This window comes from Zingiber officinale, chromosome 6B (genome assembly GCF_018446385.1).
Source record: "Zingiber officinale cultivar Zhangliang chromosome 6B, Zo_v1.1, whole genome shotgun sequence".
In the NCBI taxonomy this organism is placed as follows: Eukaryota; Viridiplantae; Streptophyta; class Magnoliopsida; order Zingiberales; family Zingiberaceae; genus Zingiber; species Zingiber officinale.
This window is the reverse complement of record NC_055996.1, coordinates 111,973,871-111,998,940: the sequence shown is the minus strand read 5'-3', so window position 1 is coordinate 111,998,940 and position 25,070 is coordinate 111,973,871. Positions and strand designations below refer to the sequence as shown.

General features: G+C 44.9%; 2 protein-coding genes across 2 annotated transcripts; one reads left to right on the top strand and one right to left on the bottom strand.

Moving 5' to 3' along the window:
- Positions 1–69: 69 nt before the first annotated feature.
- Positions 70–16,477, bottom strand: LOC121988947 (serine/threonine-protein kinase SAPK7-like). Its single transcript, XM_042542684.1, has 9 exons — positions 16,258–16,477; positions 16,090–16,164; positions 15,892–15,993; positions 15,685–15,738; positions 15,488–15,580; positions 15,280–15,372; positions 1,555–1,659; positions 1,356–1,454; positions 70–542 (listed from the first exon to the last, which is right to left on the bottom strand). Exons 1-9 carry the CDS (start codon positions 16,375–16,377, stop codon positions 201–203), a joined length of 1,083 nt encoding a protein of 360 aa, XP_042398618.1. The 5' UTR covers positions 16,378–16,477; the 3' UTR covers positions 70–200.
- Positions 16,478–21,167: 4,690 nt separating this feature from the next.
- Positions 21,168–24,574, top strand: LOC121988946 (chlorophyllide a oxygenase, chloroplastic-like). The gene is made up of 9 exons (XM_042542683.1): positions 21,168–21,363; positions 21,904–22,146; positions 22,320–22,424; positions 22,509–22,781; positions 22,860–23,007; positions 23,188–23,372; positions 23,449–23,561; positions 23,657–23,951; positions 24,063–24,574. The coding sequence occupies exons 1-9, from the start codon at positions 21,280–21,282 to the stop codon at positions 24,234–24,236; spliced, it is 1,620 nt and encodes a 539-aa protein (XP_042398617.1). The 5' UTR covers positions 21,168–21,279; the 3' UTR covers positions 24,237–24,574.
- The last annotated feature ends 496 nt before the right edge of the window (positions 24,575–25,070 follow it).

Genomic DNA, 25,070 nt, shown 5'->3' with positions numbered 1-25,070 from the left:
GAATCGATCATTTTATTAAATTTTTAACTTATTCTACCACATACTTCGAAATTGTAGTACAAATGTAAATAGCAAGAAGGTACCAAACTAGTAAAACTTTCATCCATGATTTACAGCAGAATGGAGGGGCAATGGATTACAGATTCTAACTGCTCTAAATATTACCACTGGCCGGTATCGTCATTATTTGGAATTGCACATCAACCGATCTTGAATTCACCAGTATCATGTACTGCCTTCACTGTCTTCTCATATTCATCATCTTCTTCCTTTTCCTCCTCCTCCTCGTTCTCTTCCTTGTTATTGTCGTCTTCTCCTTCTGATTCATCATGAGGCCACCCATAGATTGATAAAGATCGCATTGGCTTCGAGAGTGTCCTGGCATCTGCTAGAATCTCCATGATCTCATCCACGCTCTGGGTGGAGAAAGTGGGAGCGTTGATGTCCCTCTTATAATACAAAGCCTGTGCTGTTTCTGTAAGCTCCTTAGGCAAGTTCGTCATGAACCAAGCTTGGCTTCTTATCTCCTTTATGGTAATCCTCTACAGTGCACATGTTTTGAAACAACTTAGGTTTGTCAGTCAACCAAAAAAATCAAGAATGAATTGTAAGCTCGCAATACAAGAGAATGGTCATTTAACCGAATTTACTCGATCGAAATAAAATTCGGTCATTATATAGCGACCCGAATAAATTTTCAATTGTAAATTAATAACGAAATTAATTTTGGTCATTATTTAACGGCCGATTAAAAATACGATCGTAACTTAATAACTAAAATAATTTTGTTCGTTAAAATAGAGACCGCTTAAATGATTAGTTGTAAATTAACAATGGACTTTAAAATCAGTTAAATCGATTAAATAAATTTTCAATCGTAAATTAACATAAAATTATTTTCATTCATTAAATTAAATCAATTAAATTATCCTTCATAAATTAATGATAGATTTTAAAATCGAATAAATTTCTGTCACAAATTTAAGATGAATTTGAAAATTGATAATTAATTTAGAGACCGATTTAATTTTCAATCATAAATTAGGGATCAAAAATTAAATTGATCATTAAATTAATGATCAAATATTAAATTGATCGCTAAATTAAAATTTAAAATTCATACCAAATTTTTATGTCTATCCCGTAAAATTACTTTACTTCGGTCCTCTTCTTTCCAATCCCTCCATGCCATAATCCCATCTAAGGTTTGGGTGTCACATTCTAAGGTTAGCTTCTCTCCCAATCTCTCCTAATCCTGATAGTGCTAAGTTGATTATTTTAAAAGTTTAGATTAAATTGTTTTGGGTTGCAAGAATAAATGATATAGAAATATTAAAAGGAAAACTTTTAATTACCTTCATTGGATTGGCAACAAAGATACGAGATATGAGTTGCTTGCAGTCCTGAGATATGTGGACGTAGTCTGGTATCTTGTATTGAACTGACATTATTTTCTGCAAATCCAATTATCAATCAAAGACTTGAACGGGAGGAAATATTAACTTAAAGGAAACAGAAGTTTGGATTAAATTAATGTTTAAGTTTGAACTTTACTCTGATGGTCTTTTTAATATTTTTAGGATCGTTTTGGTCCTCAAATGGATATGCGCCCACAAGCATGACGTAGAGGGTGACTCCACATGACCATACATCTGCTTGCTGAAAATTTGCATTGCACAAGATTAGATCAACAAGAAAATTTGTTATTCCTATAACTCATAACTAGATATATCTTTTTAGAACATAATACATAATTTTAAAATAATGCATCAAGGATGAAAACAACATGCATTTATAAGAAAAGTACTCTTAAAATAGAACATCATTTTATTTTATTTTTCACTTTCTCTCTACCAGATCTTAAGTCACCATTAAATATATGAAAAGCTCTTTCAATCATCTATAGCATATCATGCAAACACATTCCTTTTGTTTTTTTTTTTCCTTTTTTTTTTTTTAATAAAATACCACAGGTCAATCTGTCCTTTTAGGATATATATCTAATATGATGATAAGAGTGGACACCCAAAGGCAGGTCAAGTTCGGAGTTTGGAAAGATCAACTGAAGAGGCAATGAAAGTCAAGTTCGGAGTTTGGAAAGATCAACTGAAGAGGAGGCAATGAAAGTCAAGTTCGGAGTTTGGAAAGATCAACTGAAGAGGCAATGAAAGTTAAGAAATAGTCAACCTTTAGAGTCATCAACTGGGGTAAGGACACACCTAAACGGATCACACGAGTGATTGACCCTTGAGTAGTCGATTGGACCTTGGATGACCGATCGGGCCTCAGAGCCTCATGATGCAAAAGCAGTGATAACCTAATCAACCGGACCTTCCGATGGTCAATTATACTTACAGACGGATCGGACATATCGCGCCCTTGATGCCAATGAAAAGGTTGAATGAAGACCAAGTCCCTCATCACGGTCTGCGGGACCAAGCGGGTGATCCTCCTGAGTGTTGGCCAGTCGACCCATTGTGGGCCTCATGTCCTAACAACTTCGTACTCTATTTTGGAAGTTTGTGCTAGAGGATATCCTGTAAATAAATCGTGCTTTAAGCTTCCAGACTGTTAAATCACAAAGATTTATCGGCTCATTTTAGGAAAGGTGCCAGAATCAATTTATGACATGTATTTTCTTAGGAATACTTTGGAATACGTGTATAAACACAACAGTGACACTATAAAAAGGGGTCTCCATTTACAAACGGAGGTACGCGACGTTGCATAATTTTACACGCTTCTAGTTACTATTCATTCGACTGTTTGCTTACTCAACTTGATCACTGACTTGAGAGTCGGAGAACCAATATCAGGATCCTTTTTCTGGCTTGACACTAACACTCTCTGTGTTACGTAGGACAACACAGAGTCTTCCTTTGGTCGAGCTACATTCCTAACTAATTATCTTCGTCACTTTCAAACAAGACCAATATCTATTTAATTTTAAAATTACAAACCAATAGTCAATTCTTCTTTTCCGGTATCATAGATTAGTCATTTGGCAAAATGACACACGCTTGGCAACTATTTGACCAATTGCATGCCTTCTAGTGTTTAGATATATAAACTTGTGGATTAGCGTATTCTTAATATGTATGCTCGACATGTGCTACATGCAACAGAAACGTGGAAAGGATATTTGATCACGCATTCTATGTTGATAAGGCAAATAAGTATTTGGATGTTCTCCTACCAAGTTTCTGCAATCGAGAGATTTCTACTCACATGTTGGTGTCCCGTTTTTATCCCTCCCACAATCTCAAATAGAAACATTCCGATAAGCAGTAAACCAAAAAACTATTTAGGATGGTGGATAAAAGATCCCCTACATCGAGACGCCTCCATCAGTGGCCATCCAATGTGATCACATCATCATCCAATTAGAGACGGGATGCCCCCAACATGTCAAACTTAAAAAATATTAAAAAAATTTGTCACAAGTCGCTGCACTAGAGGACAACTTGACCAAGATACACAATGGCTAGTAGCATGCCTGCCTCTCACGAGGTCTCTCGGGATGATAGATGATTAAAATATAAGGTACTGTTATATAAAATCTTGCGATGGAAATTAGCATGTCTGAATATATTTTGTACTAATAATTAATGGTCATTTATAATTTATCTTTTTCTATTAACCTAGAGATGAATTGATATGAGATCAACACATCACTTTTTTATAACAATTGTATACGTAAATTAACAGTCAAGAATCATTAAATATTATTGGTTGGTACTATATTCTCATCCAAATATTCCCACCCACCACATAAAACACAAACACCCAACTTCTTCCTCTGTTCCCACGTTGTTCCCACAGAACCCAATCCAATTTGAAGATGGTGAAGCAAACAAACGAAAAGAAGACTTATTAAGTTATCCCAATCTTCTTTAAGATATAAAACAGATTAAATTTATGATTCAAACAACTATAAATAAAATATTAGCTATTTTAGAAAAATATTTTGAAATCGAATCTCTTAGGATTCGAGACTGATCCTGTCCGAATCGCCGAACCAAAGGACGCTGGGCACGTGGCGCACTCCTAGTCGATGCTGTAGTCCTCCGTCTGGTCGCACGAATCTCCGGCGAACCTGCACAGAAGTCGGGCCGGGAAGGGGTTCCCAGCGGCGACCCTCCGATGCTCAAGTCAGGCAAAGCTCAATAGAGAGAAAGGGGCTCCAAAACTCGTAGCGTGCGTACCTCCGACGAAGTAAGAGGTTCTTTATATAGAACGGTGAAAGAACTAATGCACGTCCACCGAGGTGCATACGTGTCTGCAGCCCATACCCCGGTATGCACCTGTCAGAGAGCTTACCTGACGCCATACTGCAACAGTCTCATTGCGCCTTCGATGGGACAACAGGACACCCCGTGGTCAGACTAGGAGTATGGCCTAGCCATATGACTTGACGGCTGTCAGAAGATGTTCCCCCTTCTTTACTGTTCATAATCCGGGGCGTCCGACCGGCTGGACAGGGAGTCCGTCCGGCCGGCCCCTCCTCCTTTTACGCGCTGGCCGGACGGCACTCACCTCGCGTCCGGTCTACCGTTGACATTGGTGTGCTGGGGAAATTTCCAGTAGGCGCTATGTAGAGACTGTTAGCAGTGTCATTTTCTCCTGGTTCTTCCGCTCGGCTCTTAACTACTGTTTCGACAGAGCGTCGGAACCCCTACCCGGTCGGGGCGCCTTTTATTACCGAATATCCCTTGGTCGGCCGATCGGTCTTATCCATTTCTTCCCAGTCCGGTCGGCTCACCATTCTCCAGCGGGCTACTTGGGCATTTGACCTCCACGTGGCGTTGACCCTTCGTTAGGGGGTCCCGGGCTCTTACCACCGGATCACTTGCCTTCCCCTCGAGTCTAGTCGAAAGAGGCGAAGTCCGACTGACTGGACTGCCGATCTGACTGAGCAATGATTGCCGCATTGGGCCGCTCGGCCAGGCGTAGGGATGCTCATCCGTTCGGCGGTATCTTGTCCATGCCTTTGTGTTTTCTTAGAATCCCTGTCTGATGCTCCCCCCTATTACCCATCACGTGTGTTGCGCACGGTAAGGGGAGTTCATTAATTGCGGCCAATATCCTGTTGACACGTGGCGATCGTGCATTTGTCAGCGTATGGCGGTGGCGTCACCTCCGATGGGACAGCAGCCGTTTGAAATGAACGGCTGGATGACGACCTTGATATCGGTGACCTGAATCGGACGGTGGAAATTGATGGCGGCCGCCCATATAAAGCTCCCGACCCCTGCTCTTTGCCGCATTTCGACCTCCTCGTTTCCAGGCATCCCGCTGCTCCTCCTTTCGTCGGCGACCCTGCGTTTCGGCTTTCCGGCGACCCTACAGCTTCTTCAGACCATCTTCCTTGCTCGTAAGACCCTTTTTCTCGCTCCCAACGTTTTCTTCTTTCTGTTAATCGTCTCCTTCAGTCGGTTTCCATCCATTCCTCGCTTGAACCTTCCCCTTTTGTCCCGCATTCTTGTCTTTCGATCATGACCAGTACTTCGCAATCGACCGGCGGTGCTCCGGGTCTTTGGTATTCGGCCATGGAAAGCCGGTTCGACGAGGAGGGCGCCTTGCGCCTTACTCGAACCTATGACCTACCGAACGACCATCAAATAGTGTTAGCCACACCGGCCGATCGGCCTCATGAACCGCCGTCCGGCACAGTTCTTTTCTTTCGAGACCAATTTCTGGCCGGACTGCGTTTTCCACCCCACCAATTTTTCTTACAAGTTTGCAATTATTTTCGCATTCCGCTCGGCCAGGTAGTTCCCAACTCTATTAGGCTCCTGAGCGGAGTGATAGTTTTGTTCAAACTGAACGGCATCCCCTTAGACCCAAAAATTTTCCACTATTTTTTTTATCCCAAGCAAGCCGAGTGGGGCACCTTTGTTTTCCAGTCTAGGATAGGCTTCGTCCTTTTTGATAATATGCCGAGCTCCAACAAACATTGGAAGGAGCATTTTTTCTATATACATTTTCCCGAGCGGCCAACTTTTCGTACCAAGTGGCAGACGGCGATGCCGGCGCAACCAGAGCTCGGCAAATTTAGAGGTGACGCGGCCTACCTTCAAGCAGCCGAACGGCTGGTCGGCCAACGATATCATATCGACAAGCTACTTCTCCCGGGAGTAATGTACATATTTGGCTTGTCTTCTACCCCGACCGATCTACCCTGCAACATGAGTAAGTTCCCTTATCCTCCCATTTGTTTTGTTCTAACTGATTTATTTTTTTCTTCTGCAGCTGAAGTCATGTGGCGCGCCAAGGCGACTGAAAAGCTCAAGCTGAAAGCCGCTCAGATTGAGGCGGTGAAGAACAAAGAGGTCGTCGAACGGGGCATTGGTCTAGTTGATCCGACCGGCGAAGCAAGTGAGGGGACTCAGAATGCCCCTGAAACCGTAGCAGCTACTACCTCCCACGAGGAGGCAGCGGGCGAAACAGAACCTCCTACCCAAGTCGAGGTGGAGGGCCGTTCGGCCGACGATGTTCCGCTAGTCACTCGGAAGCGCCGCCGACCGGAATCTGCGTCTGCCTCCACTCGCCTTGAAGAGCCACAGTTCGAGCGGGGCGCGGATGCTCCGATGTTGTGTGGGACGGTTTCCCTCGAGAGTACTCCGACCCCACATGGCTCTCCGAGGGCCAGCTCTGAGGTGCCGCCATCCAGCCCTTCTAGAACTCTGCGCCGTATCAGGCGTTTGGGCGAGCTTCCCTCCCCGTCCACCGGTAAGGCCGATGCCTCTCAGAGCAAGCCGAGCGGCTCGAATTTGATAAAGACCGTTCTGCGCCTCCCCTCAGAGGAATATATGGCTGCTGCTGATCGGCCAGTGGTCCTCGAGCAGCAGATCACCTTGACGGGCCCCCTTGCAAAAGCTTGGGAGGACGCTCGGCGTCGCATAAAAGCGATGACTCTTGGGCAGCTCGGCGACAACAACCTCCAACAGGCCACCGGGGTATGCTCTTCTTCATTATTCGTGTAGTTGAATTAAGTTTTTAACCTATTCACCTTTGCTCGTAGAACTGGGTGGAGCAGATTGCCATTAGCAATCGGTTGGCCAAGCTGGAGGATGAACTGAGAAAACTTAAAGCCGCCGGGGACAACCAACAATCGACGGCCGCTCTGGAGAAGGCCAAAAAGTCACTGGAAGCCGAACGGAAAAGGGCTTCCGATCTGGCGAGCAAGGTCGTTCGGCTTGAGGCGATGATCAAGCAACGAGATAAGGAGATCAAGACGGCGACCACCCGGAAGCGCCAGGCCATCGACGATATGGACCGGATGAAGGTGGAGATCCGAGGGCTGGAGCAACGCATCAAGGATCTGGATGCTCTGCTGGCTACCGAGAAGGAGAGCCGCTCGGCCGATCTCCAAAGATTTGATGGAGACTTGAAGGATCTCCAAGCCGCCAGCGACGCTGCCCACGCCGCGCTCAAAGAATATCAAGGGGGGGAGTCGGCCCGTTCGGACGAAGTGAGGAAGGCGTATCTCCGCTCGGAGGATTTCGGAGAGAAGTTTACTGACAAGATATCCCTCACTTTCGAAGAAGCGATCAAGGCGGCGGTAGATTACCTGAAGACCAAGGGCCACCTGCCCGCCGAGCTGGCCATCCCCCCCGAGGACCTCGCGACCGTGATGGGCGCCATCCCAGACACTCTTTTTGACTTTGACGCGTGATAAGAGTTTTTTGAACTTTTTTGTATTCCAGCCGTTCGGCTCAACTTATCTTTGTAGTAACTTTTTTGGTTCACCCAGTGCATAATAGATAATCTTTTCTGTTCCTCCAACTTCTGTTTTGACAAGAAATTTTTCTTTCGTCACATTTTAAAGTGTTCTTTATAACTCCTCCGCTCGGCTTTACGCTATAGCGTGGACTCAAGCGGCTTGCCTTCAATAACATCTGTCGCCATGCAACTAGGTAGCCGCTCGGCGCTCGGACGTCATTCGTTCACTTGCTCACATTTTTAATTCTAATTAACCATCTCTAGCTTTGCGCCTTATCTCAAAGGGGTTTGCACTAGATTCTTACAATGTGAGCCGCTCGGACGTTTATAGACGCCGGCTCGTCTCTCGATATTTAACGTCGGAGCTCGACGGTCTTCCGCTCGGACGTTTATAGACGCCGGCTCGTCTCTCGATATTTAACGTCGGAGCTCGACGGTCTTCCGCTCGGACGTTTATAGACGTCGGCTCGTCTCTCGATATTTAACGTCGGAGCTCGACGGTCTTCCGCTCGGAGGGTTTATAGACGTCGGCTCGTCTCTCGATTTTTAACGTCGGAGCTCGACGGTCTTCCGCTCGGACGTTTATAGACGCCGGCTCGTCTCTCGATATTTAACGTCGGAGCTCGACGGTCTTCCGCTCGGACGTTTATAGACGCCGGCTTGTCTCTCGATATTTAACATCGGAGCTCGACGGTCTTCCGCTCGGACGTTTATAGACGCCGGCTCGTCTCTCGATATTTAATGTCGGAGCTCGACGGTCTTCCGCTCGGACGTTTATAGACGCCGGCTCGTCTCTCGATATTTAACGTCGGATCTCGACGGCCTTTACGGCTAACTTTTAACTGATTATATACGCCCTGCCGAGGGGCGAGGGGTCTTCGCTATCGAGCGTGCGGCTCGTACAATATACCTCCGGCCTAACGGCTCGGGGCCTTCGATATTGAGCCTTTGGCTCGGGTACAATTCCCCCTGCTGAACGGCGCGGGGTCTTCACCTTCGAGCATTTGGCTTATATATTTATACGCCCCGGTCGAACGGCGCGGGGTCCTTGCGCAGTAAGCCGTTCGGCGGATAATGTTCAATGTGTTTTCATCTTTTTGCTTCCTGCATTATAAGGACACAGGCGACTAGTATATACACAAAAATGAATTACATTCATGCACCTTTCATCCAGCTCGATAAGGCTGGAGATGATTTGCACTCCACGGTCGATCCAGCTGCCGCCCGTCTTCATCCTCCAAATAATATGCTCCCGATCGGAGCTTCTCAATAACCTTGAAGGGGCCCGCCCAGGGAGCTTCTAACTTGCCGACATCGCCGACCGGCTTGACTTTCTTCCAGACAAGATCGCCGACCTGGAATGATCTGGGGATTATACGGCGGTTGTAATTTTGGTTCATCCGCTGCCGGTACGCCATCAGCCGAACGGACGCCTTGGCTTGCTCCTCGTCGACCAAATCCAGCTCCACGTTCCTCCGTTCGGCGTTGCCATCATCATAACTTTGAACCCGGACGGACTCGACGCCGACTTCAACCGGAATAACTGCCTCGCCACCATACACCAAATGGAATGGTGTGACGCCCGTCCCTTCCTTCGGAGTGGTCCGGATGGCCCACAAGACGCCCGGCACTTCATCCGGCCAACTTCCTCCCAAATGGTCGAGCCGAGCGCGCAGAATACGAATAATTTCCCGATTGGCTACTTCGGCTTGACCGTTGCTTTGGGGATAAGCCACGGACGTGAAGTGTTGCTCGATGCCGTAGCTCTTGCACCAATCCTCCAGCACCTTCCCTGTGAATTGCCGCCCGTTGTCGGAAATCAGCCGGCGAGGGATGCCGAACCGACAAATGATGTGTTGCCATATGAACCTTTTGACCATTTGTTCGGTGATCCTGGCTAGCGGCTCGGCCTCCACCCACTTGGAAAAATAATCTACCGCCACTAGTAGAAATTTCCGCTGTCCGGTCGCCATAGGAAATGGACCAACGATATCCATTCCCCATGGTCGAACGGACACGAGACTGTAGATGCCTTCATATCCTCTGCCGGTCGGTGGTTGAAGTTATGGTACTTCTGGCATGAAAGGCACGTCGACGCGGTCCGAGCGGCGTCTGCTTGTAAAGTCGGCCAAAAGTACCCGGCCAAGAGGATCTTCTTGGCCAACGATCGTCCGCCTGGATGCCCTCCGCACGATCCTTGATGTACTTCTTGGAGGATGTAAGCCGAGTCCTCGGAGCTCACGCATTTCAACAACGGGTGTGAGAAAGCCTTTTTGTAAAGCTGATCGCCGATGAGTGTGAACCGACCGGCTCTTCTCCTTAGCAGCTGGGCTTCATACTCATTGGATGATGTGGCGCCCGAGCGGAGGAACTCTATGATGGGTGTCCGCCAGTCGCTTGGAAATGTGAGCCCTTCCATCCGGTCGACGTGCGCCACCAACAGTACTTTTTCAATTGATTGCTGAATGGCGACCGGCGCTATTGAGCTCGCGAGTTTGGCTAACTCATCAGCTGCTTGATTTTCTGCTCTGGGTATCTTCTGGACAATAACTTCTCAAAAATCAGCTTTGAGCTTCTCGAAGGCTTCAGCGTAGAGCTTGAGTCGAGCACTATTGATTTCGAAGGTACCAGAGAGCTGCTGAGCGGCCAACTGCGAATCCGAGTGAAGTGTTACCCGACCGGCTCCCACATGCCGAGCTGCCTGCAAGCCAGCTATGAGGGTCTCATACTCTGCTTCGTTGTTGGTAACTTTATAATCCAGCCGGACGGATAGGTGCATCTTCTCTTCTTGAGGGGAGAGTAACAATATTCCAATCCCGCTTCCGAGCCGAGTGGACGACCCATCCACATAGCTTCTGGCTCCGGCCTTTGCACCTCAGTCACAAAATCGGCCAAGGATTGCGCTTTGATCGCCGAGCGGGGCTGGTATTGGATATCAAATTCACTTAACTCCGTCGTCCATTTGATGAGCTGTCCGGATGCCTCCGGATTTAGTAGGACACTTCCGAGCGGGCTATTGGTTTTGACAATGATCGTATGCGCCAGGAAGTATGGACGGAGGCGCCGAGCGGCCAGGACCAGAGCGAAAGCTAGCTTCTCGAGCCCAGTGTAGCGAGATTCAACATCTTTTAAAATGTGACTAAGGAAATACACAGGCTCTTCTCCGCTCGACCTCACTAAAGCTGAGCCGATTGCATGCTCGGTTGAAGACAAGTACATATGAAGTGGCTCACCCGCAGTCGGCTTGGCTAATATCGGGAGAGAGTTCAGAAATGTCTTCAAATCTTCGAACGCCCGGTCGCATTCTTCATCCCAGTGAAATTTTGTAGCTTTGCGTAAGATCTTGAAAAAAGGAAGGTTCCGGTCGGCGATTTTGGAGATGAATCTGGACAGAGCAGTGATCCGCCCGGTCAAACGCTGCACTTCCCTTATATTTCTTGGAGGCGGCATATCCTGTAGAGCTTTCACCTTGCTGGGATTTGCTTCAATTCCCCGCTCGGTCACTATGTACCCCAGAAAGCGCCCTCCTTTTGCTCTGAACAGGCACTTCTGGGGATTTAGTTTGACTCCATATTTGCGCAGCGTTCGGAAGGTTTCCTCCATGTCTTTGAAGAGATCGGCCGCTCGGACGGACTTAATGAGAATGTCGTCCACATAAACTTCTAGATTCCGCCCGATCTGCTCTCTGAATACTTTATTCATCAAGCGCTGGTATGTGGCCCCCGCATTCTTCAATCCGAATGGCATTACATTATAGCAATAAGTGTCGTCGGCCGTCACGAAGCTGACTTTTTCTTGATCTTCGCGGGCGAGCGGCACTTGGTGATAGCCCTGGTAGGCGTCGAGCATACAGATTAATTCACAGCCGGCCGTAGAGTCCACCAAATGATCTATCCGGGGCAGAGGATAAAAATCTTTCGGGCAAGCTTTGTTGAGATCCCGAAAATCTATGCATACCCTCCACTTGTTGTCCGGCTTGGAGACTAATACTACGTTAGCCAACCAACTCGGGAACTGCACCTCGCGTATATGGCCGGCCTCCAGAAGTTTCTCTACCTCCGCCCGAATGATGGCATTTTGCTCGGCGCTGAAGTCCCTTTTTCTTTGCTTGACTGGCCGGGCGTCCGGTCGGACATGTAACTCGTGCTGCGCTACGCTCGGCGAAATTCCGGGCAGCTCATGTGTCGACCAGACGAAGACATCATGATTTCTTCGGAGGCATTGGATCAGCTCCTCTTTCTGCTTCTCCTCCAGATCGGACGCAATAAAAGTCGTGGCCTCCGATCGGGTTGGGTGAATCTGTACCTCCTCTTTTTCTTCATAAATTAAAGAAGGTGGCTTCTCAGTGATGACGTTTACTTCGATTCGGGGCATCTTCCGAGCGGAATTGGCTTCTGCTCGGACCATCTCGATGTAGCATCGCAGAGCTGCTAGCTGATCTCCCCATACTTCTCCCACTTTGTCCGCCACGGGGAACTTGATCTTCTGATGGAAGGTTGAGACGACCGCTCGGAATTCGCTGACCGCCGGTCGTCCCAAAATGACGTTGTAGGACGAGGGAGAGTCGACCACCACAAAGTTTGTTGTCCTTGTCCTCCTGAGCGGCTCTTCTCCCAGCGAGGTAGCCAGCCGGATCTGCCCGACCGGCTGAACTTCGTTACCCGTAAACCCGTAGAGCGGAGTTGTCATGGGTAACAGCTCGGCTCGATCAATTTGCAGCTGATCGAACGCCTTCTTGAATAAGATGTTGACTGAGCTCCCTGTGTCAACAAATACACGATGAATAGTGTAATTTGCTATTACCGCTTTGACGAGCATAGCATCGTCGTGGGGTACTTCAACTCCTTCCATGTCCCTGGGCCCGAAACTAATTTCGGGTCCTTCTGCTCGTTCTCGGCTACAGCCGACCGCATGAATCTGGAGCTGCCGGACGCTCGCCTTTCTGGCTCGATTGGAGTCTCCTCCGGTCGACCCGCCAGCAATAACGTTGATCTCGCCTCGGGAAGTATTGCTTCTATTTTCCTCTTCCCGAGCGGACGGTCGAGACCGTTCTCTGGACGCTCGGCGATTCTCCTGCCATGGAGAACGTTGCCGATCGGGAGTTTGTTGTTGTGGCCTACTATCTCTCGTCCGATCGGCTTCATGAGTTCTCTGTCGCCTGTCGACTGAGGGAGACCGTCGTCCGGCATTCCGGGGCACAGGATGAGTCACGAAGGGAAGACTTCGGCAATCCCTTGTATTGTGCGTGTCCGTCCGGTGGAAGGAGCAGAACATCGGGGTCCATTTCTTTTTTGGCTTGGGTCGGGCGGCAGCTACCTCTTGTACATGGGACCTGGCGTGGGGGGATCAGATTGCTTCGGCCCTTGGTCCTCTAGGCGGCTGATGAGTGGCGTGCTGTTTCCGCTCGGCCGGAGGAGCCCGCTCGGCTGGAGTTTCCTTTTTCCTTGCCAATTGCGCTTCTTCCACGTTGATGTATTCGTTCGCCCGGTGTAGCATGTGATCATAGTCTCGGGGCGGCTTTCGGATGAGCGATCAGAAGAAATCCCCATCTACTAGGCCTTGTGTGAAGGCATTCATCATGGTTTCCGAGGTGGCCGTTGGAATGTCCATTGCTACTTGGTTGAACCGCTGGATGTAAGCTCGAAGCGATTCACGAGCTTCTTGCTTGATGGCGAACAGGCTCACGCTCGTTTTTTGATAGCGCCGACTGCTTGCAAAATGATGGGGGAAGGCCGTTCGGAAGTCCTTGAAGCTTGTGATGGATCCGTCCGGCAGCCTCCGGAACCACCGTTGAGCCGATCCCGAGAGAGTGGTAAGAAAAACTCGGCATTTTACTCCATCTGTGTATTGATGGAGAGTAGCTGTGTTATCGAACTTACCCAGATGATTATCTGAGTCGGTTGTTCCATTGTACTCGCCGATCGTCGGAGGCGCGTAGTGCTTTGGCAGAGGATCTCGTAGAATAGCCTGAGAAAATTGGCGATTGATCCGCTCGGGCGATGCGTCCGCTCGGGGGGCTTTCCCCTTCCTGTCATCTCGCCTAGGCATTTCATCCGAAGAAGATCCCCTATCCTTATGAGCTGGTCCGGCTTCAGGGGTGCGGAATAGGGCTCGATGAAATGCAACAGTGGTCGGTGGTACTTCCGCTCGACCACCGGACGCCGAGGTTGCTTGCTGTTCCGGCCGCTCGGCTGTGGTTTTTTGTTTTTGCTCCACGAGCTTGGCGGCCCTTATCTCAATCAGAGCGTCAAGTTCCTCGTTCGAGAGCGTCACCGTGTGTTGTCGTCCAGCCTTGTCCATTGCTGCCGATCGGATGCAGGAGCGTTCCCACAGACGGCGCCAAATTGATCCTGTCCGAATCGCCGAACCAAAGGACGCTGGGCACGTGGCGCACTCCTAGTCGATGCTGTAGTCCTCCGTCTGGTCGCACGAATCTCCGGCGAACCTGCACAAAAGTCGGGCCGGGAAGGGGTTCCCGGCGGCGACCCTCCGATGCTCAAGTCAAGCAAAGCTCAATAGAGAGAAAGGGGCTCCAAAACTCGTAGCGTGCGTACCTCCGACGAAGTAAGAGGTTCCTTATATAGAGCGGTGAAAGAACTAATGCACGTCCACCGAGGTGCATACGTGTCTGCAGCCCATACCCCGGTATGCGCCTGTCAGAGAGCTTACCTGACGCCATATTGCAACAGTCCCATTGCGCCTTCGATGGGACAACAGGACACCCCGTGGTCAGATTAGGAGTATGGCCTAGCCATATGACTTGACGGCTGTCAGAAGATGTTCCCCCTTCTTTACTGTTCATAATCCGGGGCGTCCGACCGGCTGGACAGGGAGTCCGTCCGGCCGGCCCCTCCTCCTTTTACGCGCTGGTCAGACGGCTCTCACCTCGCGTCCGGTCTGTCGTTGACATTGGTGTGCTGGGGAAATTTCCAGTAGGCGCTATGTAGAGACTGTTAGCAATGTCATTTTCTCCTGGTTCTTCCGCTCGGCTCTTAACTACTGTTTCGACAGAGCGTCGGAACCCCTACCCGGTCGGGGCGCCTTTTATTACCGAATATCCCTTGGTCGGCCGATCGGTCTTATCCATTTCTTCCCAGTCCGGTCGGCTCACCATTCTCCGGCGGGCTACTTGGGCATTTGACCTCCACGTGACGTTAACCCCTCGTTAGAGGGTCCCGAACTCTTACCACCGGATAAGAGACTATTAAGTTACACTTAGTTAAATGTTGCTCCGAGCAAATTACTTCAAAATACAATAAAGTTTCTTAAAGATCTTTAGAAAATTATGAGACTAAAAAGGGATTAATGGAGAAATTTAACTTTATTAATATTCGAGAAGTCATTTCAAAGAGTTATTCTATTTATTCTAATCAGACAAAAAAAACTAATTTATTTTAAAATTTTAAATTAAAAGTAACTCTACAATTTGAATGGATATTTGTAGGGTAGGAGACCGTGTCAGAATGTTCAACATAAATATCTCCCTTTTTACTAAAAATACTTAAACAGCGTAGTAATCAAACAAATAAGCAAGTGTTCGGAACAGACAGTCACCTTCCCGTCGTACTCGCGGGGGGAGAGGACCTCTGGGGCGATGTACGCTGGCGTCCCCACCGTCGATTTCGGCCTCGAATGTAACAGCGACGACTGCCACAATCATAGATAGTTTCAATTTACTTGTTTCATTCGTCTGGGACGAAAAAAATTATGACTATAATAAATTAATATTTGTTAATTTCCAATCGAATGGTAAAGTTAAAACCTTGGAGTAGCCAAAATCGCAGATCTTGAGGCGCGGCGCAGGGCTGCCGTCGAGCAAGGTGTTCTCCAGCTTCAGATCACGGTGGCAAATTTGCTGACAAAATTTATTTAACAGAATTCAGCCATCGTTGCTCCTATGTTAATAATATTTGAGTTCTATTTATATGTGCGTGATTTATTTTGGAAATAATTATATACCCGAAAGTGGCAGTAGCTGACCCCGGAAATGAGCTGCTGGAAGAAATATCTCGCCTGTGACAAAAGAATCAATAATTCGAGAAAAAGTTCCGAGATTCTATTCAATTTCAGTCTCGCCAGAGGACAAAAATTAAAACTAGATTAATGTATGAAATTAAATGCTCTATTTTCCTCGAAAATTGCAAGGGAAGATTATAGTTGCGGAACCTCGTCTTCGCTAAATCTCCCGGCGTCGGAGATCCGATCGAAGAGCTCCCCGCCCTTGGCATACTCCATCACGATCGCAAGATGCGTCGGCGTCAGCAAAACCTGGATCGAAGCGAATCCCATCTAAATGAACATGATCACAGGATCCCCAAAAATAAAATATCCGCTCTTCCATATAACTCTTCCCAGATTAATTACCTCCTTGAAGCGGATGATGTTAGGATGCCGAAGGGAGCGGTGGTTGATGATCTCCCTCGCCACATTCTCATCAATCTACGCCGCTCGAAAACAATAAAGCAAGAAAATTGAATAAAAAAGGAACGCAATCTGTTACAGATCAAAGGATCCAATCTGTTGAGGGCTCACCCGGCGACCGCGCTCGATGTACTTCATGGCGACGAGCTCCTTGGTCTCCTTGTGGCGCATCAGCTTCGCGACCCCGAAGTTCCCGGATCCGATGTCTCGCACGACCTCGTACTTCTCCATTGCCAGATCGCCACTGGTCGATCGAGTGATCGCCGATCTCTCTTCTCACTCCTCTTCGTTTTCTCTCTTTCGAACCCAGACACTAAAACAGGGTAAGAACTTTACCAGAAGCCATCACAACCAGTATTGCAATATTTATAGGATAGAAGCAGACGATGAATGGCGTTATCACTTTACTGACAAACTACCAGAAACAATACCCGCTCTATTATTGGTGGAATATTATTTCATAATAAAATAAACCCATCATTAACGGAATAGAATGTCCGGTTAAGAAATTGTGTGTCTGGATGACGAGTAAGTTTAGAAAGCATCGTCGCGACGTTCGTTGCCGTGGTCATACACCGGGTTCAGCCAGTTACCACTGCTACACTGGTTGTCCTTGGCCAGCCCAGATCCTCTGGACCGAAAAAGTGGTTTAGAGGATGATCCTTTGATTTGGATTGATAGAGATGAATAATCTCTATCTATTTTATGAATGGGGACCATCTTCTGAACCAATTTAAATCAAGAGATCATCCCTTAATCACTTTTTACAGTCTAGAAAATCTGTACTCGTCCTTGGAGGAACCCACTCGAGAGGAGCAGTTCGTGTCGCACAGCGATTTCAAAACACTGGATAACTTCTAACGAAAAGCCAACACGTCTCAAAACATGACGTCATCATGGCCATGAAAGGCAGTAACCGGTCTCTTCGCGCGTTTGTCATAAGCACACGCGCCTTGCACGTGTTGTTAAGGATCGAAGACAATTATAAGTTTTATATTTAGTGATATGATCTAAAATTACGGTCGTAGATAATACAATAATAAAATATTAATGTCTGTTGGTCCCACATTTTGAATCCCCAAAAAGCATTTATTTCTCATCATATTATTTTAATTTTACTCAAAATAGTCTAGTAGCAAAATCAAATATTAAGTGTAAATTCTACCCTAATGATAATTCGTAGGACTTTTAAGAAGCATTTTAAAATTTCCCCTACAATTACTTCTTTTAAATCGCAACAATGAAATGAAGATGGATGGGCGAGACCTATGACACGTCAGATAGGAATAGACTAAATTTAGTTACGTGTCATAAAGCACAACGTTCTATCCCGTGGATGACTGAAATCAGACGTAACTAAGCGTTTAGTTCTTTTCTAGGAATATGAATCGGAATATGAATCATTGTATTGTGGAATGAGAATGGGTATGAGTATGGATATCACTTTTAAAAGCAATATTTGGTTAGTTGTATATCTTCTATCGGAATAAATCAAAGTTTCCTTTTTTACCCTTAAAGGAAAATAAGAGAAAAAATTAGATGTGAGAGAAAGATGAATGTGAGAGAAAAATATGATGAAAGAGAATGATGAGAGAGAAAGTGTGATAAGAAAGAATGAAGAGAGAGAACGTGTGATGAGAGAAAATGAAAAAAAAAGAGTGTGATTGGAGAGAGCATGATGAGAGAAAATATGATGTGAGAGAAAGTATGATAGGAGAGGATGAAGAGAGAGAAAATATAGTGAGAAAAATGAGGAGAGAGAGTGTGATGAGAGAGATTGAGGAGAGAGAAAGTATGGTGAGAGAAAAAAGAACAGTGAATATGATGGAAGAGATTGAGGAGAGAGAAAGTATGATGAGAGAGAAAGTGTGTTGAGGAAAAAAGAAGTAAGTGTGATAAGAGAAATTGAGGAGAGAGAAAGTGTGTTGAGGAAAAAAAGGAGGAAGTGTGGCAAAAGGCGAAACCCTCGCCCTCAGGGCCCCCGCCGCACCCTGCCCAGGGTCATCACGAGGGAGGTAAATCACGGTAGCTCGGTGGCAAGTACGCAGTGGGCCGAGACTTTTTTGCACAGGGATAGGGAATAAATCCCCGTTGCCCTGCGGACTCGAACCCATGTTCTCAGTGGCAAACTTCCACGCCTTTACCAGCCGAGATAACCCCGTGGGGCAAAAAAATAATAAAAAAATAAAAAAGGAGGAAGTATGATAAGAGAGATTGAGGAGAGAGAAAGTATGATGAGAGAAAAGAGTGTGATGGGAGAGATTGAGGAGAGAGAAAGTGTGATGAGAGAGAAAGTGTGATGAGGAACAAAAGAAGGAAGAGAGTGCGATGGAAGAGATTGAGGAGAGAGAAACTATGATGAGAGAGAAAGAGTAATGAGAAAAAAGAGGAAAGAGAGTGTGATAGGAGAGATTAAGGAGAGAGAAAGTGTGCGATAAAATGATGAGAGAGAAACTATGATGAAAGAGAAAATATAATGAGAGAGAATAAGGAGAGATAAGTGATATAAAAGAAAAAATAAATAAATAAATTTTGATATTTGATATTAATAGAGAAAATTTTAGTTTTAAGTCAAGGGTATTTTTGGAATAAGGAAATATTTTGATTGATGAAAATAGGGTAATGGCTCATTGAAGGGGAGGTACATGGGAATGAGTCATTACCCAATTTCAAGGATTCATTCCCTTATTTGTATTCCTATTCCTATAATCCAAACATTAACAATGAGAATCAATGATTCCCATTTCCATTCTCCACTCTTATTACCCTAAACCAAACGCCTCCTAAGATTTCAATGCATACAATTAATGCTGTGCTGGTTCCCATGCATTAACTTCGCAGGGTTGGTGCATCATATGCCTCTTCAATTTTTTTAAATTTATTTCTTTATAATTTCTTTTTTAGTAAGAAAAAAGAAGTAAAACATTTGTATTTGTACTGCCTTTTAACCTTTGACAGTAACTACTTTAATATCAAGATTTCTATTTACTTTATATTTTATGTCACGTGTAAAATTCATGGTTTATATAGATACGTAACTGAACAACTAATTCACACCAAGCTTTTGACTTCTAAAAGTGTTATCTTAAGTGACAAGATTTTTTTTATTCAGATATTTAGTTCTTCCATTCGATTAATTTGAAAAAACTCGATTTTTTTTTTAAAAAAATTAGGTAGAATCATCAATTCGGATGTGATCTATTGATTGGTATCTCCCGTTAAATAATTTAAAGGGATTGAACTTATCAATTCATTTTACGACGGATTAACCCACTTCGACACGTGACCCGCAGTAATCGATTTGTGGTGGACTTGATTGACAGCGGGCTGAAAAAAAAAACTTCTAAAATATAACGAAACATGGAGAACAACAATAACTTAAATTAAAGATGAACACATTAAACTAGTACTATTTCAGGGCAACATATTCTTGTAATCGATGGAACACTGCTCACATTCTGCCTGAGGGTAAATCTAAAAATGTCAGTTCATGAATAAAAAGAAAATTATTGACACAGAGGCTTTGGATTAGACGGTATTAGGGCTGATAATTTCTTCCACGGGTTCGGATTCCGTAGAAAAAAAACTGAAATAGAAGCAGATTCAAGGAATTTTTTTCAATATCCTTTTAAATCTATTTTTGAGGATGGAAAGTGGAAATAGGGATAGATATGTCAATTTAATTTCTATAAAGTCGGGAGGAGGATTCTGTAATTAAATGTAATCAGAGATGGTGACTAGCATGTAATTTAGGAGCGGGGATGAGATGGCAAACCTATCCTACCCCATCTTATTACCATCCCTAGAAAGTATTAGGTGAGAGGAATTTATTTGGAAAAATATATGATGTCGTTCATCTAATCTACAACTTATCTTAAATTGGGTTAAGGATTTCTTAATTCGTTAGGATGGTAGACTGTCTGGTCTCGTGCTGTCATATGATAAATTTTTTACAACAGTTATCCATTAACCACATGGATAAATTTAACAAGCAAATTCTGATAGATAATCTAACATCACAAATGAATCAAACACACGTATAATATGCTCTATGAAAAATTCGAACCTCATCATATGGAGCCCGTCCTACCCTTACCATCTGCCACAAAAAAAATTCGCCATCGATCCTATCAAAAATCGATCATTGAAGGTTTTCATATTTTAATTTCATCCTTGGAATATTAGGTATTACATTCCTCTTTTTTATTTCTTTCTATCTTTTTATTAATTTGAATAAGTGATGCAAACTTATCTAAAACACTAACCCACATAGTCTCATTGGTAGTAAACAAAAATTAAGCTTGATTGAGACATTATCGAATCAAAGTTGTATAGCTACTTTCCTTTCTTGTCCATGTCATTTTCCTACTTGTTCTAGGTTTTGACTCTTAAAAATGAGGATAGATATGACAACTTGAGTTGAACTAAGTTATAGCTAAGGAGGTATATCTTTTGATAATTATAATTAATAAGATATATTTTGAAAAATTAACCAAAGGAGCTGAATTAAGAAAAAAAATCTATAATTTTTTTGTCAACCTTATATATTAAATCACACTTCTTTATTTTGAGGGTCCCATCCACATTACTAATTTCAAAAAAAATAAATTTGAAATTGTTACTGCTCTTCAAATTAAAATTTTAAATTTCACATTCAAGTTTGTTCGTTGAATTTTTTCATTTCACCACTCTCATTAAAAATTTGTATTGGAGATGCCCCAAGCTGTCCACAGAACCATTTTAGCCACGTCACGTCGAATCCCACTTGTGTGCTCGTTTCGGCCACTCCCCGCCTCACACCGAGCCACGTGAAATCTACGAGCGAGCGAGGCCCAATCCGAGATATCGCTGCCTACGTGGCAGGTATTCGGATCCCCAGTGCGCGGTCCCCACGAGAGCTGGTGGATGGCTCGACGTCCACCTCAGCAGCTAAATCTTCCAATCGAATCCACGTGTCAGTCCGCGGGAGGCCGAGGGAGATTTCCCTCGCATCGCCCTCGCGGTCTTGGCCCTTATCCCACCCCTTTGGCCCGCCGACGATTCCCAGAGAAGGATCGCCGAACGCGACGAGGAAAATCGAACTGATTTCTTTGTCCCCTCGCCGGAGGAAGGAAGCCCGCAGGAGCGTAGGGAATGACGACGGCCGCGGCGACCGCTCTCTCTCTTCTCCCGGTCACGCTTCGGCGGCCCCGGACGCCCTTCTCCAGCTCCAAGAAGGTAGCTGTGGTTCATCGGCTTTCGTTTCCTTTGTCGATTACTGGTTTCTTCTTTTCTGGATGTTTGGCGAACTAAAAATTGCGTCTTGATGATGGCTTCTTGTAAAAGGATTACTAGGTTTCAACGAGACAATGTGGGGCTTTTAGTTTGCGTAGTGTAGACGTCTTCTTTTAGGGTTGATTTTAACTCACAACAGGATCTCGTTAAATTTTGAGCAATTTCCTGAAGATAAGCGATGCAGAGCTTTATGGGAAGATCAGTTAGGGGCAAATACATGTTTAAGCAATGACGATCGATCAACAATCCGACCATTATCTCTCTTTTTTTTTTTATGAGAAATAGTTCGATCAAAGGCGACCAGCCTTAACAAACAATGAACGAAATAGGTCGGATTACTTGATGAGTTATTTTTCATGTATCTTGGTTTCTTTCTTGCTTTTTTACTTTTTTATTGTTAGACCAATAAAATTTATTTGTCCATAAAAAACAGAGATTCCTTCCGTAAATTTACTATGTGGGCACTTTTGTGAACTTATGCAGGGCAGCGGTGGCAGAAATGGGTTCAAGGTATTTGCTGTGCTTAGTGAAGGAGAAGGTAGCTTCGGGAAGAGGAGCACATGGGAAGCCATATTTGATGTGGAAGACCCTAGGCCTAGAGTTCCACATACCAAGGGGAAGTTCCTGGATGTGCATCAGGCTTTGCAAGTAGCCTTATTCGATATCCAGTATTGCGATTGGAGGGCTCGTCAAGATGTACTAAGTATCATGCTTCTTCATGAGAAGGTATTGATGATTTTTCTTTTACTTGAATTATGCCATGTGTGCAACGACATACTCTACTTTGTTGTTGGTTTATGCAATGATTTGTGCTATAGTTATATTAGTACTTAGACCAGACTAATTTCAGGAATGACGCTCTCGTGTTGTTGATTTTCAATTGAAATGTAATCATACAGGTTGTCGACGTCCTCAACCCGTTAGCTCGTGAGTTCAAGTCCATTGGCACCATGAAGAAGGAACTAGCAGGGTTGCAAGAAGAGCTGGCGCAGGCTCACAATGAGGTGAATAAGTGTTTTCAAGTAAACTCCAGCTTATAAACCTCAAGGATCTTGCTCAACTGGCTAACTGGTCACTTAAATTTTCAGGTTCATATTTCAGAGGCAAGGGTAGGTTCAGCCCTGGATAAGCTGGCACACATGGAGAAACTAGTGAATGAAAGGCTAATAGAGGACAAAAGTTCCACTAGCTCCAACTCTGATCCAATTTCTCTGAGTACTTCAACATATATACAACCTTCAGAGGCTAAACCACGCAAAAGAGGCCTAAATGTATCTGGTCCTATTGAATCGTACCACCCCAACCTGAAAAACTTTTGGTATCCAGTGGCATTCTCAAGTGATCTAAAAGATGATACCATGGTAAATAAGAGTTTCTTCTATGTTAAGTGGCTACGGAAAGGAGTAAGCATCATAATCTTACTATAACCCTTTCTCTAGGTACCTTTAGATTGCTTCGACGAACCATGGGTTATATTTAGGGGGAAAAATAGGGAACCAGGCTGTGTTCAGAATACATGCGCCCATAGAGCCTGTCCTCTTCATCTAGGAACAGTGAATGAAGGCCGTATCCAATGCCCTTATCACGGTAAGTTGTGATACAATAAAAAAGTTTTCATTTTTGGATTTGAATGTGTTTGTTCATTGATAGATTCTTCAATTACATTGATAGAGCCTGTCCTCTTCATCGCTTTGTTTTCTTATACTATTGTACATTGAAGATACTCAATTGCATGTATTGTCATGTTAATTGTTCTGGAATATTCAGGTTGGGAATACTCAACTGACGGAAAATGTGAGAAAATGCCATCCACCAAAATGCTCGATGTGCGAATTCGATCATTACCTTGTTTTGAACAAGAAGGAATGATATGGATTTGGCCAGGTGAAGCACCTCCCTCAGCTGCCATTCCTTCTTTGAAACCTCCACCTGGATTTGAAATTCATGCCGAGGTACACTTACGAATTTGAAGAGTGCATTGTGAGACATTTCGCCTACCTGATCCCCTTTCTTTTGCTCGTCAAACAGATTGTGATGGAGTTGCCAATTGAGCATGGGCTCCTTTTGGATAATCTCCTTGACCTAGCTCATGCACCATTTACGCACACCTCTACATTTGCAAAGGGATGGAGTGTTCCAAGGTACTAATTTTAACTTGATACTCTCTTAAACTCCTAAACAAGTCTCCATCCTTGACTATTTCGTTGTGGACTGAATAATGGATGGAAATGAACAGCTTGGTCAAATTCCTCACACCTTCTTCAGGCTTGGAGGGGTACTGGGATCCTTATCCTATTGACATGGAATTTCGGCCTCCCTGCATTGTCTTCTCTACAATCGGGATTGCAAAGCCTGGCAAACTGAAGGGGAAAACTACCAGACAATGTTCCACGCATCTACATCAACTTCATGTGTGTTTGCCTTCCTCTGGTCGAAAAACAAGATTGCTCTACAGAATGTCTCTGGATTTCGCTCCCTTCCTAAGAAACATCCCCTTCATGCACCTCTTGTGGAGGCACTTTGCTGAAAAGGTGAATCTTTCACTGCTTAAAGATCATATAATCAGATTAATAGTTAATAGCATGATAGTAGTTATACTATTTGAAGCAAGTTTTCTCATACTGTGTTGTTTCATGAGCTAGGTGCTAAACGAGGACCTGCGCCTCGTTATTGGCCAACAAGAACGGATGTTGAATGGGGTTAATGTCTGGAACTTGCCAGTCTCATACGACAAGCTTGGGTTAAGGTATCGTCAGTGGAGAGATGCACTCGAGAGAGGAGTCACGCAGTTACCATTCGTCAAACAAAACATGTAGCTTCATACATAAAGATTCTGTTTCTGGCAATATGCTAATACACCTTGCTCGCTGCCCATTAGTTCTACACGACGCAATAAACGACAGTGTCGATGGAGATCGTTTAGCCATCATCTCTTTGGAGTTTAACAGCAAGGAGAGTAGATTTTCAAGACGAAGGTGACCAAGGAGGATCTGATTATTTATTGTAAAAATGAGTTGTGCATTAGTTACGTTTCAAGGCACGCATGTCTTGATTCTTTGTCCTTTTTTCTGTGTCTTGCTTCATTCTTCTTGATTATTTATGTAGCATTCCAAAACCTCCGTTTTCAATAGTAATGCTGAAATGTTTTATAGTATCTGACAATCTATATTAGATTCAAACTGAGCTATTACGCCATTTGCTGAGAAAGGACGAGAGCCCAACAGAAATCGAAGCAAAAAAGAACTAAATTTCATCACAATTCAACTTGATTTGTCCGATGTTGGTTCGCAGAATTTAAGAACCCGACACTCATTGGTTATTATCTGATAGCACAAACCCACCATTTAATTACAGGTCAGGACTAGTAGTCGTCGCCACTATTGGACTCCTCACCAGGTACTTACCCTTCTCCTCCACCCAACTCAGCGACCCATGCGACTCCGTGTCAGCTTTCCTTCGACTTACCTTCTCCTCCAAGATAAAGGTGAAGCTTTGCTTCTCTATCCTCTCCGTGAACATCAATCTCTCCGGCATCATGCTCGTGGTAAATTCCTTTGATACGGTACATAAAAGAGGAGTAAGATCATAAGAATAATAGTCAAAGGGATGTGATAATAAAAAATCAAGAGGACTTGACAATCAATAGTCAA